The 19,215-nt window shown below is 40.8% G+C and overlaps 2 protein-coding genes across 32 annotated transcripts in view; one reads left to right on the top strand and one right to left on the bottom strand.

The window, feature by feature from the left end:
- The window catches only part of GRAMD1B (GRAM domain containing 1B), a 240,304-nt gene extending 237,124 nt beyond the window's left edge, over nucleotides 1-3,180 (top strand). For 28 of the 30 annotated variants that reach the window (XM_033098291.1, XM_033098283.1, XM_033098289.1 and 25 more), the window contains one exon: nucleotides 2,204-3,180. The gene's annotated coding sequence lies outside the window, so the exon portion shown is untranslated. The remainder of the gene's footprint in view (nucleotides 1-2,203) is intronic. The other 2 variants (XM_033098282.1, XM_033098280.1) reach the window with 1 other exon arrangement.
- Nucleotides 3,181-3,293: 113 nt separating this feature from the next.
- SCN3B (sodium voltage-gated channel beta subunit 3) overlaps nucleotides 3,294-19,215 on the bottom strand; it is a 28,245-nt gene continuing 12,323 nt past the window's right edge. For both annotated transcript variants that reach the window (XM_033098312.1, XM_033098313.1), the window contains exons 4-6: nucleotides 17,897-18,035; nucleotides 8,360-8,440; nucleotides 3,294-8,002 (exon numbers count right to left, since the gene is read on the bottom strand). In XM_033098312.1, the coding sequence (XP_032954203.1) occupies nucleotides 8,377-8,440; nucleotides 17,897-18,035 (203 nt within the window). In that variant the 3' untranslated portion in view covers nucleotides 3,294-8,002; nucleotides 8,360-8,376. The remainder of the gene's footprint in view (nucleotides 8,003-8,359; nucleotides 8,441-17,896; nucleotides 18,036-19,215) is intronic.

Genomic DNA, 19,215 nt, shown 5'->3' with positions numbered 1-19,215 from the left:
GCTAGAAATTTCCTTGTTGGAGAAGCCGGAAGTCAAAATTATTCCCAGAAGGTTTTGAAAGCAAAAATGGTAAATTCTCTAATTTATTCCATACATATTTATTTATTTTAATTATCCGGTTATTAAAGGTCCCATGTTGGGACCTTTGGGATGACTTAAAAAGGGTTCTTGCTGGGAGTAAAGTGATACAAGTAAACCTGGCTAAATAGTTGTTCTGCCTCTGTTTTACCTCTCAGGCCCATTCCAGGGAGGAATAGGTGACAGGGAAGGAAGTACTTAGTTTGTCTAAGGAACCCTCATGATTTCTGGGGATTTGAACCCAGGAGACAATGTGTTCATTGCCTCATTTCTAAGGATCATGGAACTCTTATGGGTGTTCTCTGTTCTAATATTTTTTTTTAATTTTCAAACCAGGAGAAAACCAACAACTCTATTCACTCCCAAAAAAGCCTTCCCTCTCCCCTTATTCAGTCAAAGAGAAGGGCACTCACACTCGCAGATAAGTCTGGGAATGAAACACATAAATAACCTCATGGCCAGTAGCCTGGCTTGTAGCTGTCTGCAAGGGTACATCAAAACTATCACCTCTTGATGTGCTATATGAAGGTCAAGTTTTTCGCTAACACCACAAGGTTCTCTGGCTCAATGAGTGGAGTTTGATAGTAATCCTTGCTACAAGTGTGAGAAAAAAAACTATCACCTCTTACATTATTTCTTCCAGCCAGTGCTGTTTTATGTTTTTGCTCATGTAAGAACTTGGGTCACATAGGAGTCTTTCTGTGAGAATTCATGTGGTAGAACATTTGAGAGCTTGTACTCAATTTCAAAGATTTTGCAAAGTTTCTAACCAGGTGAAGAACAGTTATAGGGCCTACACTTCCACTCCAGCTTACTATGGAGGAATTAACAATATTGGCCTTAGAGAAGCCAGTCCTATCTGTACCTCTCCCCTTTCCCGCATCCACCTCCCTGGGACAGGGGAAAACATCCTAGGCCAGCAAGATTTGCAACTTGAAGCTCTCTGTGAGAGCACTGGGCTGAGAGTCAGGAGGACTGGCCTGAGTTCTAGCGCTGCTCTTAGACAAGTCATTCCCCCTCTCTTAGCCTATCTCTAAGGTAGGCTCTTTGGCATAGTCTTGGAGGCTACACCAGAGACTGGCAAGGCTGGGCTTTCTTAGACTTGGAAGGTTCCCTTCTGGGCTAGACCTCCCCTGGCAGCGTCTGATTTCCCAGAAAATTCAGGGTAATTAAACTTTTTTGTGGGCTAGTAGAGTTCGGGACACCCAGTGAAAGGGAGAGGAGGGGGAGAAAGGGAGATAGATATGGGATCGGGGGAGAGAGAGAGAGAGATTAGGCTTGCAGTATTGCTCAGTATTAACCTAAGATGGTGTTTTTTTTCCTTTGTTGGCCTAGGCTTAGTTTGGGAAGGGACCTTCCCTTGGACTTTCTCTAAATTAGGAGAAGGAGGTAAATGGCAAGAAGGGCACCATCTTGGATAGAGCCCATTTTCCATCCCTAGGCTATGAAACCTTTCATCTGCCCATCCTTCCTCCTCCTTGCTAGAGGAAACAGTGCAGAGAAGTCATTTCTGGTTCTAGCACTTCTCTTTCAGCTCAACTCAAACCTTCTTGGAGTTTGGATTAAGTACGAAGTTTTGGCTGAAATCCTTGGGTTGCCTTAGAGCACTGACATTAAAAACCTGGGATTACAAGGAGTGGGGAGGACCAAGAAACCTCAAGAGGAATGCTTTGATAGAAGTGGATTCTCTCTATGTCCTTGGCCCCGACCCACGCTTGGACTAAGTCACCGGCAGCATCTCTAGGGTGAAAACTTGGAGAAAGGGCTAGGGGAAGAATCTTTCTGGACTGTTGTAGTCTCAGAAGTATTCTTTCTGTGCCATACTATGTTTCAGGGCAGCCTAAGCCAACCCTTCTTCCCTGCCCCCACCCCCACCCTATGAAATAAGACTCTTCACTCTTCCCCCAGGTGGCAGGGCTGTGGTGTCCCTCCCCACACGCTCTGACTCTACCTGCCCCCTCCAGTACAAAACTTGAGAACCTCTCTTCCCAACTCTCTCCTCCCCCATGTCTTATCTCTAGGCTGTGGGACAATCATCCCATCTACCATTTGACATCCTTGACCCTCATTCCCCAACCTACAGCGGGCTAGTCCCACTCTCCTCCACCTCTGTGTTTTCTTCCAGAAGATGCATTTTGGGTCTGAGAGGAGCGTTTTTCTGGAAGGCGTCTTTTAACGCCCCTGCTTTCCTGACGTGGAGCAGGAATTTCCACACGGTGTAGAGAGCTCCCCTTCCCACCTCTCTGCCCAGCCTTGTTACCTCACTCCTGCTCGGGCCGTGGCTGTGAGGGTCCCAGCCAGCTCCCCGTTTTGGTGTTCTGTGTGACGGCTCAGGAGATTCGGGCATTGTTTTCTGTTGTGACTTGAGGTCCTCAGCAGGCCTGGGAGCCCGGATTGGAGCCTTGGCTGCTGGCGAGAAGCACCTTGCCTGCTAAGAGGAGCTGATGCCAGATGATCTACCTGACGCATGAAGGCGTAAAGAACATTGTCATCTCTGCCCCTTGGCCCTCCTTGCTTCTCTCAACACAATGAAACACCGCAGAAGCAAAATGGTGGCCTCTGCTCCAGGCAAGACAGCTGGCTGTGTCTGGGGAGTTGGCCCTGGACTTGGGTGCCACGAGCTGAGAATGCGTAGTAAAAGCAACCATTTTTGCCAACAATAGTGTGTGGCTCCCTACATTTTCCTATCCTGCACTCTAGGGCCAGACCACTCTCTGCATGGACCAGATCATCTTCCCAAACCCATGGTGCTTCTTCCCTCCCCCCACTCAACCTAGACTCCAAGGTGGGGAGGGATGAGCCAGAGGCCACAGTGGCCCCTGGATAATCCTGACATGGGTGGAGTGGGGTGAGGCAGAGGGAGTAGCCCCCAACACCTGCACTGGGCCATATATGGGAAAGAAGACCGGTTGATTGCAGTTGAGTTGTCTGGCCATCTGTATTTGGATCTATAACTGTACTTTGCCTGGCGCTGTGCGCAAGGTCTGAAAACTTACTGCTAGTACCTAGAAACATACAAGGCTTCCCAGCCAAATCTTAATGTAAAGTAGCTAGAACCATGGAAGTACAGTATGAATTAAAAGAAAAAAGTATTGAACTGCAGATAATGGTGTGTGTTTATTGCTTGATTCATTAGTGCTCATTGTCCCAAATGTTTTTGGCCTTCCCAGATGTGATCACAGCAAGTCCTGAAAGCATTTGTGTGTAGGCACACTCATACACATGCATACCTAACATCTAGGGCTTACTTCCCAGAGTAGGGAGGCAGCCTGATAAAGTAGAATGGGTAAGAAGTTTTGGAATCAGACCTGAGTACAAACTGCATCATCACTATCAGCTGTGTGATGTTGGGCCCCATCCATCACTTCAAGTCTCAGTTTTTTAGAGGTAAAATAAAGTGAGTGTGTGTGTGTGTGTGTGTGTGTGTGTGTGTGTGTGTGTTTCTTAGTATTGTAGCTGGTACCATACTATTATTAATCAATACTTTTGCTTTTGTAGGAGAGTATGGTTTACTGAATCCTGGTGACAATTTCTTGTTGAACGTTTCCCTTTTGGTGCCTTGGCACTCCCAGGAAATAGGCACTGGGAGACAGCTTTGCTTTAATCACCTATATTCCCTGAACTGGTAAGGGAGTGTGGCCCCTTCCTTCATTGGGTCCTCTTGCCGTTAGCCCTTTGCCACCTGCTAGGAAACTTACTTGGTGTTGGGCAGGTAAGAACACAAGTGACTTTTGTATTCCTTTGTATTTGGGTAGGGAAGAAATGGGGAAAGGAGAGGCTAGCTCATTTAATTCTAGACCACTACATGTATCATTTATTCTCTGGGCATATGTCCACTGATGTTAGTTGAGGAACTGATGCAGGTTGGAGAGGTAGGTAGAAGCCATAGTATCCTTAGCAGACACACACAGTATGTAGTAGAGTAAAACCAGAGCAGGCAGTGTTTAGAGGCAGTTTGTTGACATGAACAGTGAGTTTACTGAAAAACACTACATACAGTCATTAAGTTGTTGAGAGCTTGGATGGTCAGGAACATTTCTAGAGTTCAGAAAAATATTGGCTGTGGAAAATCAAAAAAACAAGCAATATGAAGGTGACAATGTGGTAAAGAGAACCATCCATTGCAAGACTAAGAGGTTGCTAATTGTGCTTGACAGCGTTTCACAAACCTACAAGCACTCATTCTTTAGTCACCTCCCCCTCCATCACACACACTGCCCAGTAGTACAGCTCTTGCCAAATAGTGACTTGGGGAGAAACAATAGAATATTACCGGCTTTGAGGCTTAGCTGGCCTGTGCTAGGGGTTGAGTCTGGTCTATAACTCAGACGTGCCTAAAGTGCTTATCTATTGGATCCTACTATAAACTCAAGGGGGAAATGCTCAACATCAGTTATCTACCACGCTAGAGTTTAAGAGATTAAGAAAGGCTTGAATGAAGGTATTTTTCAGACCTAAGACCATGGGGCACACTGAGGTCTAGACGTGCTTGACACAGTGGGTGCTGAAATGTAGAATGAATGCACACACCAAATACTATTTAAATATGTTTGCAGTGACTAGATGAATTCGCTACATTAGGGATTTTTCATTTACAAAAGGAGGTAAGAGGAGGGCTTTTTTCTTTTTTTTCCATTTCTGTTAACTTTGGGAAAGGGAACCAAGGTAGAGTATGTGAAATGTATCTAAATCTTATTTCTTCTTCCTGCAAAGATGCAATTATATAGCCTTTTCCCTCTGATTTGTCAGGTGGCTTCACAAATTGAGATAGCCGTATTTTCCTTCTTGATCTAGCAGTTTTGGGGGAGGTCTCATCCATTCATTGCTCTATGCATATTTCCAGCATATTTATGCTTTGAAAAATTCCCTTCTAGCATTTCCAGTTTGGCATGTAAGGAGGAACCAGAAGCAGAGGATCAGAATTCTGGGTGTACGGATGTTGGGGATAGAAAAACTAAAGGACAATGCTTTTAAACAGACTGAAAATAAAGATTGGGGTAGGGACAGGCACTGACTGTCAAGGCGTTTCCATGCAGGAGTTGAGGCTGTGAACAAGATGAGCTAATAGTAAAGGTCAGTAGAACAAGCTGCTTACGAGGCCAACTGAGTTGAGCAATCAAGTTCGTGGCTGTTAAGCAGTAGGAAGGAGAAAATCAGATCCAGCCTAGCTTGGCCTTGAGTGAATTGTGTTGTTGAGGATCAGTCATGGGAAATACCCAGCACCAAGGCAACAGATAGGATTCCTAAAGTGATAATAGCCCTTGAGAACATTTCTAAGCCCTTTAATGAGAACAGCATGCCAGATAGAGCTTCCAGAGCAATGCACATTTAGCCTGGGTCCTTTGCAGGAGTATGGGGAGAAACGGAGTGGGTGAGGATTTGAAGTAGGCTGGTGATCAGAGTATCTGGTAGATGTATAGTCATGATCAAGTCACCCAGGAAAGGACTTTAATTGCAATTCAGGAGAAATAATGATGTGCAAACCAACTAGAAAGGGAAAACCAAAATGAGATTGACTCTTAAAGCACATTTCTAGCGTCTGCCAAGAAGCAAAGTGGTAGAGGAACATTCGAGTGGGGTTACAGGTGAGAGAAGATGTTGAATATTTCAGGACAAGCAAGAGAAGAAAAGCCTAGATGGAAGTTACGAAATGAGAGGAAAGGAAGCAACAGTGATCTAAATGGAAAGATAGCTGGGCTAGGAGTCAGAAGACCTGGATTCCGTCTCTCCATTTACTAACTATATGAACTTAGGGTATGATAAATCTACTTAGCCTCACACAGCCTCAGTTTCTTCATTTATAGTATGAATGTTAGTAATAATCTACCTCACAGAGCTAGTGTGAAGAAGAAGATAATTGAAATGAAAATGCTTTTTAAACCATATAGCTCTAATGAAAGTATTAATGATGAGAAGAGTTGAGAAGCTAGAAGAAGGGAAAGAACAGAGAAGAAGATTACTTATATAGGATAAATAAGAAAAAATAGATACACTTTTAGCTTCATTAAAAATCACTCAGGAAACATCTGAGGTTTTTGTTTGTGATTTTTTTCTTTTTTTAAGAAAAAAAGCAGTCATGCATATTATTTGATTAAAAGTTAGATGCGATGCCTACTGGAACCAAGAGGAAAGTGGAATGGCAGTAAGTAGCTCACTTCTACTACAAACTGTCATCAACCAGCCACGTGACTGGGAAAACCTCATAATTATTCAGGCCTATTTTCCTAACTATAAAGTAAGAAAAATCTACATCCTGTCCTACATCTTGGAGGGATTATGTGGGAAATTACCAATGATAAGGGCCTTGAATTTATTGAAATCAGACTCTCGAATATGTGAACAAGGACTTGTTTCGAGTACTTAACCAAGGATAGGAGAAATGAAAACATGAGTTTTTCATGTAAGGCCCAAAGCCAATGAGTATGATCTTTCCCCATAAATTCCCCAAGGTCTGAGGGACATCTCATTCATCAAATCTCAGTCATTTTCATCTCAAAATCTGTAAAGTATCTTTCCCCCTTCTCATCACTAGGTGCTGAAGGACATCAGACTTGGACCAATCACTCAATTAAAATGAAACAAGATTTTGACTAAAATTTTTCCAGTGTTCATTGGCTCTCCAAAAATCTAGAAGAAAACTCCAGACATTGTGGATTCACAGGTGACATATTTGGAAGCCACCTAGCCCATCCCTCTCCTATCACTTCACACATTTGCTCATCATCCATCTCAGAGTAATGAGCGTGTTGCTTAAATTTCATTCCTAGGTGCATTCTTCTGGAGGATGGTTCAGATTCACAAATCCTTTCATTAAGGAAATTCTTCAAGTTGACTTCATGTTTTTCTCTGCCTTTCCAGCCAATTTCTCTTTACCAAAATCAGAGTTAACCTCAGCCAGGCAATCCACCCCAATCTGTGCTTGTGAAAGGGACATGGCCATAGCCAATCTCAATGTCAGGTTTTCTAAAACAAAATTACCCATCCTGGGAAGTTTAACCTGGGCAGCACCTAAGGCTTATATCTGCTCTAGTTTATCCTCTGAAGTCAGTTGAGCCCTGTCTGAGTCTCAGTTGCCTCCTGTAACATGAGTAATAATACTGATCCACAAAAATTTTGAGAGGAAGAACTTAGGAATTTCAGTTCCAGTGCCTGCAGGAAAATAATGCTTCCCAGCTATCTTAGGTGGTGTGTTCGCTTGGGGGAGGGGAATGGGGTGACGGGAGCACACATACCTTACCCCAGTAGGATCATGAACGTGTATGACTTTTAAGAGCCAGTTAAATTACTCAGTCCTTCCCAAGTCTGCTGTGCTTGGCTTCTTGAAAGACTGAGACTAACCCAGGCTTTGGAATCCTAACAGGATCTAGCCCTGGAGTACCAAGCTCCAGAGAACATTTTAGTCCATGCTCAATGAACTTTTTACTACTGGAGAACTTAGAAAAGCATGTGTTGTTCCAATGCTGTAGTCAAGTGGGCCAAGAACTTAGGAAAACTGACTTCATAAAATCCCACTTCATGAAACTTGCTTTAACCCACATTACTCACTCCTACTTCCTTCCATTAAGACATCCATTCACTTGCAGTAATGGAGAATGAGCCAGTTCCAGCCAGTAAGGGGCAGAGGGATATGCCCACCTCCAGCACTTGTTCAAAGTCATTTGGAACACAGTGGAGAAGTCCAGTTGGCATGGGAGATGAAAGCTAGGACACGGTGAGATTGAGTCTAGAAATGTTGGCGCCTCAGTTCTGGCAAAGTCTTATGGTATATAGAGAGGCCTGATGGAGTTAAGAAGTCAGGTCAGTGGATGTATGATAAATTGAAGGATGGATGCATGAAGTGAAGCGATGTGGCCTCTGGGGCACCCTCCTGATGCTGTAGACATCACTGAACCTGGGATATCCAGTCCGTCAGTGTTCAGGCCACCTACCAATGATAAAACAAATCACTTGGAATTTCCAGCCCAGCCAAAGACTGATCAAATCCACAATCCTTACAAAGGAGAAATTGGGAGAATTACTATGCCTTTGTCACTCTGGGTAAGGAGTTCAAGTTGCCCCAACACTCAAGCCAAAGCAAGTCACCTTCCGAAGGGCTTGACATCACACAGAGCTTTGTCACTTGGGCATCAACTTAAAGAAGAAGTGTCTTGAGGGTGGGGAATTAGGTAGGGTAGAAATTAATCTAGGGACTAAACTTAAAGTCATGTGGTTGTGGGTGACAAAGTCACTTGTACAACCTGCCATCCTTATCCACCTTTCCTTCCCCTTCCCTGTACCTCACCTCAAGTCACACCCCTTCTATTCCTCTACTGGCACCACGGAGTTCTCTTTGTTCTCTGACGGGATGGCAAGGTAGTCAGACCTGTAGGAGGACACGCAAGGGAAGAGAATCAGTTCTTCTGTATCCAGAAGTGGAAACACAAGAAAAAAGAAGGAATAAGGGCAAGCAACAAGGATGTCCACAGAACAGCTCTGCATTTCTTTCTAGCTGTGTTTCCCAAGAGAAAGCTAGATTGGCCCTTTCAGTGGACTAGAATAATAGGGGTTGGGGTTTTGTTTGTTTGTTTCTTTGACTTCCACCAGCAGTCTTGTCCTCATTTATCCACATTCTTCTCAGGACTTAGTATTGTTAGACTAAAATGTTGGCCAAACTGATAATCTGGGGAACGTAATTTAGTGGTTACCAGAGGGTAAGGGGGTTGGGGGGTGGGAGATGAGGGTAAGGGGGATCAAATATGTGGTGATGGAAGGAGAACTGACTCTGGGTGGTGAACACACAATGTAATTTATAGATGATGTGATACAGAATTGCACACCTGAAAAAAAAAAGTCCTTATCTTTTAGAAACATAGTGAAGTGTTTACAAATGAAATAATAAAATGCCTAGGATTTGTTTCAAAGTAACTGGGTGGTGATGAAGTGAGTGAGTGGATGGGGCAGACATGAAACAAGATGGCCACGTCACCCATTGTAGAAGTTGGGTGACGAGTGCATGGGGTTCATTATAATATTCTGTCTACTTCTGCACATGCTTGAATTCTTGCATAAGAAATTTTAAGAGGTTGTTCAAGAATTTAATGGAGGGAACACAATTTGGGTTGCTGCCTAAATCTGTGTCTACCGGGCTGCAGCTCCTTTTCACTCAAATAAATGCTTTTTATTCTTAAAATTAAAAATAAATTAATTAATTAAATAAATAAAATGTTGGCCAAACTGAGAGGTATGAAATTATATTTTACAGTTTCTTTAATTTTCATTTCCCTGATTACTTGTGAAGTTGAGCATCTTTTCATAAGTTTATAGGCTATTTGGGTTTCTACTTCTGTAATTTGTTCATTTGCTTTGCTATTTTTTCTTCTGAGGTATTTGTCTTTTTTTCATTGACGTGTCTTGAAAATATCTTCTCTCAGTCTACTGTTTGTCTCTAAACTTTATGGATTCTTATAATGAAAAATGATTTTTACATATATAGTATAATCACAATTATCATTTTTCCTTTTTGTTTTGTGCCTTTTGTATTTGAAGAAATCCTCTCTATTCCAAGGTAATAAAGATATTCTTTTACATTCCCTTAATAGCAATTTTCAATTTCTGCATTTTACCCTGTCTGTAAATCCACCCACAGTTTATTTTTGGTTAGAGTGAGGGATGGAGAATCTAATTTTATTTTTTTCTATATGGATAAGGAATTGTCCCCATACCACTTATTGGATAGTTCATTCTTCCTTCGATGACTGTACTGCCATCTCTGCCAATATTGGTGTTTTTATGTACATATTAAAGTATTTGAGGGCTCTCTGTTTTGTTCTGTTTGTCCGTGTTGTTTGCCTATGTCAGTATCACAAACTCTTTACTCTGATAGCACTATGAGAAATTTTCATAATTTGATAGGAGAAGTCCTACCAGCCACCTTCCCCAAACTTACTGTTCTTTCTTTGAAATCGGCAAACTATGGTCCATGGGCTCAGAGGGGTTGTTAGTTGTTTAAAGAGTTGCAAGCAAAGAAACAAAAGCAAACAGTATGAGACAGAGACCCTGTGTGGTCTGCAAAGCCTAAAATATTTATTATCTGGCTGTCTCTTGGTTTAAACTAATTTTGGCCTTCCATGTGACTTTTAAGATCAGCTGGTCAAGTTCCTTGAACAATCCAATATGTATTTGATTGGAATTTAATTAAATTTCAAGATTAATGTGGGAAAGAACTGCCATGTTTGTAACAGTGAGATTTTATTCTCTTAAGTCTTTCAGTGAAGTTTAGTAATTTTTCTCCTTAAAGGTCTTGCACATTTTTACCAAATTTATTCCCACATACTGGAGAGTATTAGTTGCTCTTATAATTGAATTTTTTCAATGCTTTAAATATTTAAATCCTCTTCTAAATTTTTGTGGCTGGAATATAAGTGACTTTTATATTTTGATTTGTATCAGCAAACTTGTGGAATATTCTTACTAGTTCTAATAGTTTGCCTATAGATTCCCTTAGATTCTCTAGGTAGGTAATCATAATGGGTATGAATAATGATAATTTAGTTTATTTCCAATTGTTACTCTTTTTTCTTTGTATTTACTTAGTACATGACCTAGGAGCTCCAATATAATTTTGAATAGAAGCAGGGAGAGGTAGTACCCTTGACATGTTTCAAATGTTATACGCAATTCTTCTAAAGTTGCAATCCATAGATGATATTTGTTGTAGGTTATATTAGTAGCTGCCATTTGCCAGTTTAAAGAAGAGTCTTGCCTTTCCTTAGCCACTGTATCTCTGAATAGTGTTTCTTCTCCATTTTCTCTATTCTACTCTAATGGATTTTCTCATTTTTTTCCTTCATGTTTCTTTGGAATACTTCATCTTTTTATATCTCTGTTATTCATTCTGGTACCTTCCTTACATTTGTCTTGTGGTTACCAGTGTCTGGTGAACCAATCCATTGAGTTTTAAATTTTATTGACTGTATTTTTGTTTTCTTATCCTTTCCTTTTTTTTTTTTTTTTTTGAAGTCGGGGCACTTCTTGCTAGACCATGGAATCCAGGGCTTTACTGAGAAAACCCACAAACAAAACTCAGTAAAACCCAGGCTGCTTAGAGGTCTGGTCTTTTTTCTATTTCCTCCCAACACTAAACTCTTACCAGTCACCTACTATGTGCTATCACTGTGGAGAGACAGATCGATGAGACACCAGCCTCTCAATCACTGGAGAATTTAGGTGAAAATAAAGATTTATTTTTAACTTTTTGTTTATTTATTTAAGTGTGTTTTTCCAGGACCCATCAGCTCCAAGTCAAGTAGTTATTTCAATCCAGTTGTGGAGGGCACAGCTCACAGTGGCCCATGTAGGGATCGAACTGGCAACCTTGTTGTTAAGAGCACTGCACTCTAACTTACTGAGCTAACAGTCCATTCAAGAATAAAAATTTTTTTAAAGGGGGTCCCCTGAGGTGACTCAAGCAAAATGAGTGCTTCTTTTTTTAAAAGGCTGGGAATTCCAGGCAGCTTGGTAGTTGAGAGCAAATAGAGAAGTAGAAAAGAGGTTCCAGGTCTGGGTGTGATTTAGAAAGGGAAGGTAGAGACAAGCCAGGTTGGACTGGTTTCATGTGCTAACGAGTCACCACCATCAATCAATGTTGTCCAGGAAAAGTTGCCTCTTTAAATCCCTTGGAGGGCGCCAGATAAAGGAAGCCACAAGAACCTACCCTGGAGATGGACCCTGCCTCAGTTTACAGTGACCTTGGCAATGTCACTTGCCCTCATTTAACTGCAATTTCTTCTTCTCCTTCTCCTCCTCCTCTTCTTTTTGGCCAGTATTTGATGTTGTCACTAATTTTTTTAATTTTATTTATTTATTTTTATTCCTATACCCCAACCCTTGGCAACTTTCAACTTGTTCTCTATACCTATAGGTCTGTTTCTGGTTTTTTGTTTGTTTGTTTATTCATCTGTTTAGAATATTTATTTCTTCCTTGTTCAGTCTTGGAAGGTTATATACTTCTAGAAATTTATCCTTTTCTTCTAGATTGTCGAATTTGTTGGCATATAATTTTTCTTAGTATTCTATCACAATTCTTTGTATGTGGTGTTGGTTGTAACATCTCTTTCATTTATGAGTTTATGAGTGCTCTCTCTTTGTCTTGATAAATTTATCTAAAGGTTTGTTGATTTTCTTTATCTTTTCAAAGATCCAGCTCTTGGTTTTATTGCTCTTTTCTATTGTTTTTTTAAATTTGTATTTCATTTATTTCTGTTCTGATCTTAACTACTTCCTCCTGTTTATTTTGGGTTCTGTTCTTCTTTTTTCTAGTTCTTTTAGGTGTAGTGTTAGGCACTTATTTGGAATTTTTCTTCTTTCTTGAGTTAGGCCTGTATAGCTATGAATTTTCCTGTCAGAACTGCTTTTGCTGCATCCCAGAAATTTTGAAAAGTTGTGTTTTCATTTGTTTCAAGTCAGTTTTTTATTTCCTATTTAATTTCCTCTTAGATCCATTGTTTAGTAGCATGTTATTTAGTCTCCTCCTATTCATGGGGTTTGGTTTTGTTTGTTTGTTTCAGTTTTCTTCCTGTAGTTGACTTCTAGTTTCATATCATGTGGCTTGGAAAAAATGCTCGATATGATTTCAATATTCTTGAATTTATTGAGGCTTGTTTTGTGGACTGATATATGATCTATGCTGGCAAATATCCCATGTGCACTTGAGAAAATTGTGTCTTCTGTAGTTTTTGGATGAAAGGTTCTAATAATCTCTATTAAGATAATTATCTAATGTGAGATTTAAGGCCATTTCTGTTTTAATTTTCTGTCTGGATGATCTATCCATTGATGTGAGTGGGGTATTAAAATCCCCTATTATTATATTACTGTGGATTTCTCCCTTTATGAGTATTAACAATTGCTTTATATATTTAGGTGTTCCTGTGTCCTATGTTGGGTGTGTAGATATTTACAATTGCATATCCTCTTCTTGAATTGACCCCTTAATAATTATGTAATGTCCTTCTTGTTTTACATTTTTTTTGTTTTAAAGTCCATTTTGTCTATATGAATATTGCTTCCTCAGCTTTCTTTTCATTTCTATTTGCATGGAATGTCTTTTTCCATCCATTCACTTTCAGTCTGTATGTGTCTTTTGATTTGAAAGACAGCATATAGATGGGTCATGTTTTTCAATCCATTCACCCAACCTATTTCTTTTTATTAGTTTATTAGTTAATTAGTTAATCCATTATTAGTTTATTATAATCCATTATTATAATTATTAGTTTATTAGTTAATCCATTTACCATATGTTTAAAGTAATTATGGATAAGTATGTACTTACTGCCATGTTGTTCATTGTTTTTTGGTTGTTTTTATAGTTTTCCTCTGTTCCTTTCTTCTTCTCTTGCTCTCTTCCTTGTGTTCTGCTGGTTTTCTTTAGCATTTTGTTGGAGTTTCTTTGTCTTCATTCTTTGTATATCTTTTAGGTTTTGGGTTTGTAGTTACCATGAGCTTCATGTATATCATTCTGTATCTATAGCAGTCTATTTTAAGCTGATAGGCATTTCAGTTGGAATATATTATATAAGGACTGCATTTTTGCTCCCCTCTCCATGCTTTATGTTATTGATGTCATGTTTTAGATCTTTTGTGTTACGTATCTCCTAACTATTTATTGTTGTTTGAGTTTGATACTTTTTTCTCTTGACCTTACTTGCAGCTTTCTAAATATCTAATTTGCTATATTTATTAAACATTTGTCTTTACCTGTGAAATTTTTCCTTTCTCATATATATTTTTAAAGATTTTATTGGGGAAGGGGAATAGGACTTTACTGGGGAACAGTGTGTACTTGCAGGACCTTTTTTTTCCCAAGTCAAGTTGTTGTCCTTTCAGTCTTAGTTGTGGAGGGCGCAGCTCAGCTCCAGGTCCAATTGCCGTTGCTGGTTGCAGGGGGCGCAGCTCACCATCCCTTGCGGAACTCAAGGAATAGAACTGGCAAGCTTGTGGTTGAGAGCCCGCGCTCCAACCAACTGAGCCATCAGGGAGGTAGCTCAGCTCAAGGTGCCATGTTCAATCTTAGTTGCAGGGGGCGGAGCCCACCATCCCTTGCGGGACTTGAGTTGAACCAGCAACCTTGTGGTTGAGAGCCCACTGGCCCACGTGGGAATCAAACCGGTAGCCTTCGGAATTAGGAGCACGAAACTCCAACCGCCTGAGCCACCGGCCGGCCCCTCATAGTTTTCTTATTTCTGGTTATGGCCTTTCTTTTTCTGCTTAAAAAAAGACCCTTTTACATTTCTTGTAAGATTGATTTAATGGTGATGACCTCCTTTAGTTTTTGCCGATCCGGGAAACTCTTTCTCTCTCCTTCAATTCTAAATGCTAGCCTTGCAAGGTGAATTATTCTAAGTCATAGGTTCCTTTCTTTCAAAGATGTCCTGCCACTTCCTCCTGGCCTGTAAAGTTGCTCCTGAGAAATCCTATAATAGTCTTATGGGGGTTTCTTTTATATGTAACTTGCCATTTCCTCTTGCTTCATTCAAGATTTCCTTTTTATCTTTAACTTTTGCCATTTTAATTACAATGTGCCTTGGTGTGGGTATCTTTGGGTTCATCTTTTTTGGAACTCTCTCTGATTCATGGACCTAGATATCTGTTTGTTTCCCAGGTTAGGAAAGTTTCCAGCCATTAATTCATTAAATAGTGTTTCTGTTCCTTTCTCTCTTTTCCTTCTGCGATTCCTATAATGTGAATGTTTGAGTGCTTGATGTTATCCCAGAGGTTCTTTAAACTATTCTTTTTTTTTTTTTTAATCTTTTCTTTTTGCAATTCCAGTTGGTTGATTTCCACTAGTCTTCCAGGTCTCTCACCCATTTTTCTGTATTAGATAATCTGCTGTTGATTCCTTCTAAAGTATTTTTCATTTCAGTTATTGTATTCTTCAGCTCTGCTTGGTTCATTATTATAGTTTCTAACTTTTTGTTGAAGTTCTTCCTAAATTCTTCTATTCTACTCTCAATTTAGTGAGCATCTTTATGACCATTTCTTTGAATTCTTTATCAGGCAAATCACTTATCACTGTTTCCTTAAGTTTTCTTTCTAGGAATTTTTCTTACTCCTTCATTTGAGATTTATTCTTCTATCTTTTCATTTTATTTGACTTCCTATGTATCTTTATATGAATTAGACAAAATAGCTATCTCTCCAAGTCTTGAAAAGGTGGCATTATGTAGAAACGACCTCTGTGTAGGGTATGTATGCCAGGAGATTTTGGCAAGCCATTGCAAGCCAAGAGGGTGCTTAAAGTGTCTGGGGCACTGGCCTACCAAGCCAGAATGGCTCTGGGAGGGGAGGCCAGGTGCATGTAGTAATATCATGTTGATCCTACTTGCTTCCTTTGTTTGGAGCCAAAATGGGATCACATGATATGTCCAAGAATGCACTGCAGCAGCCTTGCAGATACACCAGAGCACCTGGATGGAGCCCCTGACCACCCTATAGAGATGTAAGGGGACATAAACAATGATGTTCACAGGCACCTCTAACCCCAGAGAATTCCTGTAGTCCCTACAGAGCTCCCGTGGCTCCCCAGCCTTCTCTATACAGTCTCTCTCTTGTTTGTTTTACAGAAAGTGGTCTTATGCAGAACCAACCTCTTTCTAGGCTTTATGTGCTAGGTGGTTTTTGGAAACCAGCTGGAGCCAGGCAGGGCTTATGCAGCCTGAGGTATCAGGTTGCTGGGCTGGGGTGGGTCCCCAAAGGAAGGCCATATGCTTGTGGTGAGGCCCTATTGCTCCTGCTTGCTCCCTTTGTCCAGAGGCAAAGGGGTTGTCCTGGCTGGAAATGCTGCGGTGATCTTGCAGGCAGGCCAAAGCACCCAAATCCAAAGGCAGGCCAAAGCACCTGACCATCCAAAGGAAGTGGAGGGGAGCATAAACAATGGCACCCACTCACTGAATCCTCTGGCCCAGAGGATTCCTACAGCACCTAGAGGGCTCCCATGGTTTCTCAGCCTTCTCTATTTTGTCTCTTTCTTTTGTATGTTATTCAGACGCTGCTCTTTCAGCCCTCAGTTGTCTCACAGGAGTAATTGTTCTCTATGTAATGTGTATATTTGAGTACATTCATGGGAGGGGGCCAGTTCAGTGTCCTCCTACACTGCCTTTTCTATACAGTCATCTTGCACCTCTCAACTGTATTTTCCATTTCCAATTTTTTTTATTTGTACTCAAATCTGTCTATTCTTTTTTCTTATCAACTTACTCTACTCTTATTCTCTTGGTCCCCGTTTATTTCTTTAACTCTGTTAAACAAACTTATTTTCTATATTCTGTTAGGTCCTTCTTGTGTCTAAAGTTCCTGCGATTTAATCCTGCCATTTATTAATCTCTTGCTCATGCTGAATTGTTTCTTCCAGTGTCTTAGTTTTGAATCAGATTATGAAGCGATTCAGCATTGCTTTATCTGGGGAATCCTGTTAAACCTCAACTGAAGGTGGGTTCTTTCAGAATCGTTTTTCATTTGCTTCTACATGGTTATCACTGGTTGGGGATTCATGGATTCATTTTTTTTTTTTTTTTTATCATTGAATTTCTCAGCTTAGAGGTTCCTGGATCATGTGGGTAGTACAAATTTAAATCCCAAACATTATGAGAGCTGCCTTGTGGTTACTAATTCTCAAGAATCTTTTACGTTTCTGCTTGGAATGAGGCCGAGATGGATAAGTTTCCTTGGCTTTTTCCGGGTCTGGTGGACTGATGATTTTCTGATCTTCGTGTGAGCTGTAGCCCTCTGATTTCCTGGGGGTCTCAGTTCCAATTCTGTTTCTGTGTAGCAGCCATTGTAGCCCCTTTCTGCCCAAGCCTGAAAATTTCCTGTCCAAGTTAGACATTTTCTGTCCAAATGTGGGCACTTCCTGTCCAAGCATTAAAATCTAAGCACCTAAGTTACCACAAATGACTGCCTCTCCCAGCACAGCAATTCTTTCTATCCTCATATCTGGTAAGTTGTAATTTTTTTCTTCCCTAAGATCATAGATACTATGCAAATTATGCTTTATTTTATCAAACATTTCTAGGTAGTAATAGCCTAGGTTTTATAGGTTCTTACCTCAACAATATTGCTAGTTTTATAAATCTGTAAGGGTTCTTTTTCTATCTTTCCTCTCCCCCAAACTACAGGCCAGCCTGGTCTCTTAAACCCTCAGACTCCATCATTACTCACATGTGCTCACCCCTCAGTGACTAGGGCCTTGGCAAAAATGGCCAAGGTATAGTCTGGACATTGGAGAATGAGCACCCCTACTCTGGGTATTTAATCGCTGCCAAGCTCCAAGGGAAGAACATGTTGCCTGGAGCTAATAAAGGACAGTGCCCAGGTTGCGTCATGCACTCCACGGTGTACAGCAAACAGCTGTGACAGAAAAAGCATGGACAGTAAGAATGGAGAACCTAAATGTCAGCCTCCCCTCTTCCCTCTTCTTATCTGTGTGGCCTCAGCAAGCCACTTAATTTCTGTGAGCCCGTTCCAGCATCTATAAAATGGTCATAATAATGCTAATTGCATGGGATTGTGGTGGCAGCTGATGGGCTTTCTGTTAGTGGTTAACAGTATAGGCCAAGAGTTAGTCGGCTTGAATTGAAACCTTGCTTTACCTATTATAATGGCCTTAGGCATACTCTCCTAGGCTCAGTTTTCTAATCTGTAAAATGGATATATTGATGCTGACACCTCAAAGGTCGTTGTGAGGGAAATGGAGGATTATATAAATTGCTTAGCACCTGATGTGTGAGAACAAGCACTTTGACGACGTTAGCTATCATTATTTTGGCATCTTTGGACTTACGCATTTTCTTGGGCTGCCTCTTCGGCCTTTGAGACCTTCCTGTAGCAATATATCATCTCAATGAGCAGCCACAAGGTGAGGAAGACCAGGAGGATGTACATCATGATTTCTGAGACCACAGAGGTGAAGTCCTCTCCGGCTGCAAGGGGGACAATGATGCTCAATATGTGCACGTCCAACAAGCCCAGAGCTGTCACTGGGGTTACGGTTAGAGGACGCCTACTTTACGTATGGCTTCAACAAGCACTGGGTCTACAGGAACTCAGGAAGACAGCAAAGTAACTTAACGTCCTCTGACTGTCTTGTCTGTCAGCTTTCTCAGTAACTTGGAGGGAGGGATGAGCGAGAATGATGGGTCGTAGAAGAAGTAGTAGTAGAGCCGTGGAAGGAATCCTGGAGTCAAGTGATATATAGATATAGATATAGATATAGATATAGATATATATGGTGAGCTCCCAATTCTGCTGCTTACTGGTGTGTGAATAGTCATTTCCCTTATTTGAGACTCAGTTTCTTAATTTGCAAAGTGAGAATAATTTACACCATTATATTACCTAATGTATTTAAGAATATCTTGTGAGATATAAAAGTCTACACAGATATAAGAAACATGTCTTAGTTCAACCTCCTATGTCCTCTGAGCTTAGGGTGGCAGAGAGTGCTATCTCTAGGGAGAGAGCATCGGAAAACGTGTACAGGGCCAGTGCAGTCAGCCCACCCAGTGATATGTGTATGTTCTCTACAAGTCTAGATTAGGAACGAGGGCTTTCCCAGCTCATAAACCCAAACAGAAATGAGTATTGAAGGATTCCATGTATTAACCAGACTGTCCTCAGAGTTCTACTTCTGAAACACAGATCTGATCCTACCATTTCCCTGTTTAAAACCTTTCAGTGTTCATACTGACCCCAGAATAATGCCCAGTCTCTATTAATAATATGGCATGCAAAGCCATGTGCAATCCACCCTTTCTCACTTCATTTCCATTGGATTGACCAGCAAAACTTCTTATACACATCATGGTTTTTTGGAATCTGTGGACATTTCTTCTTCCTCTCCCCTCTTCGTAGATTATATCTCACACCCCACTTCTACCTCTGTCCCAACATTCCCTCCTGCTTTTCAGTCTCCTGTTCATTCTTCTAGACTCCACTGAAGCCCCCTCCTTTGTAAAACCTTCCTCAACTTCTCATACAGTTATTCACATTCTTCTCCATGCACTTTTTTCATCCATCCGTGATAACACTTCTCAGGTTGTATTGTGATGTGTTTCTCTCTCGTCTACTGACTGTGCACTTACTGAGGACGTATCTTATTTA

The sequence above is a fragment of the Rhinolophus ferrumequinum genome, chromosome 25 (genome assembly GCF_004115265.2).
Source record: "Rhinolophus ferrumequinum isolate MPI-CBG mRhiFer1 chromosome 25, mRhiFer1_v1.p, whole genome shotgun sequence".
Classification (NCBI taxonomy): domain Eukaryota; kingdom Metazoa; phylum Chordata; class Mammalia; order Chiroptera; family Rhinolophidae; genus Rhinolophus; species Rhinolophus ferrumequinum.
Note: the sequence above shows the minus strand (reverse complement) of the source record. Positions and strands in the feature narration are given on the sequence as shown.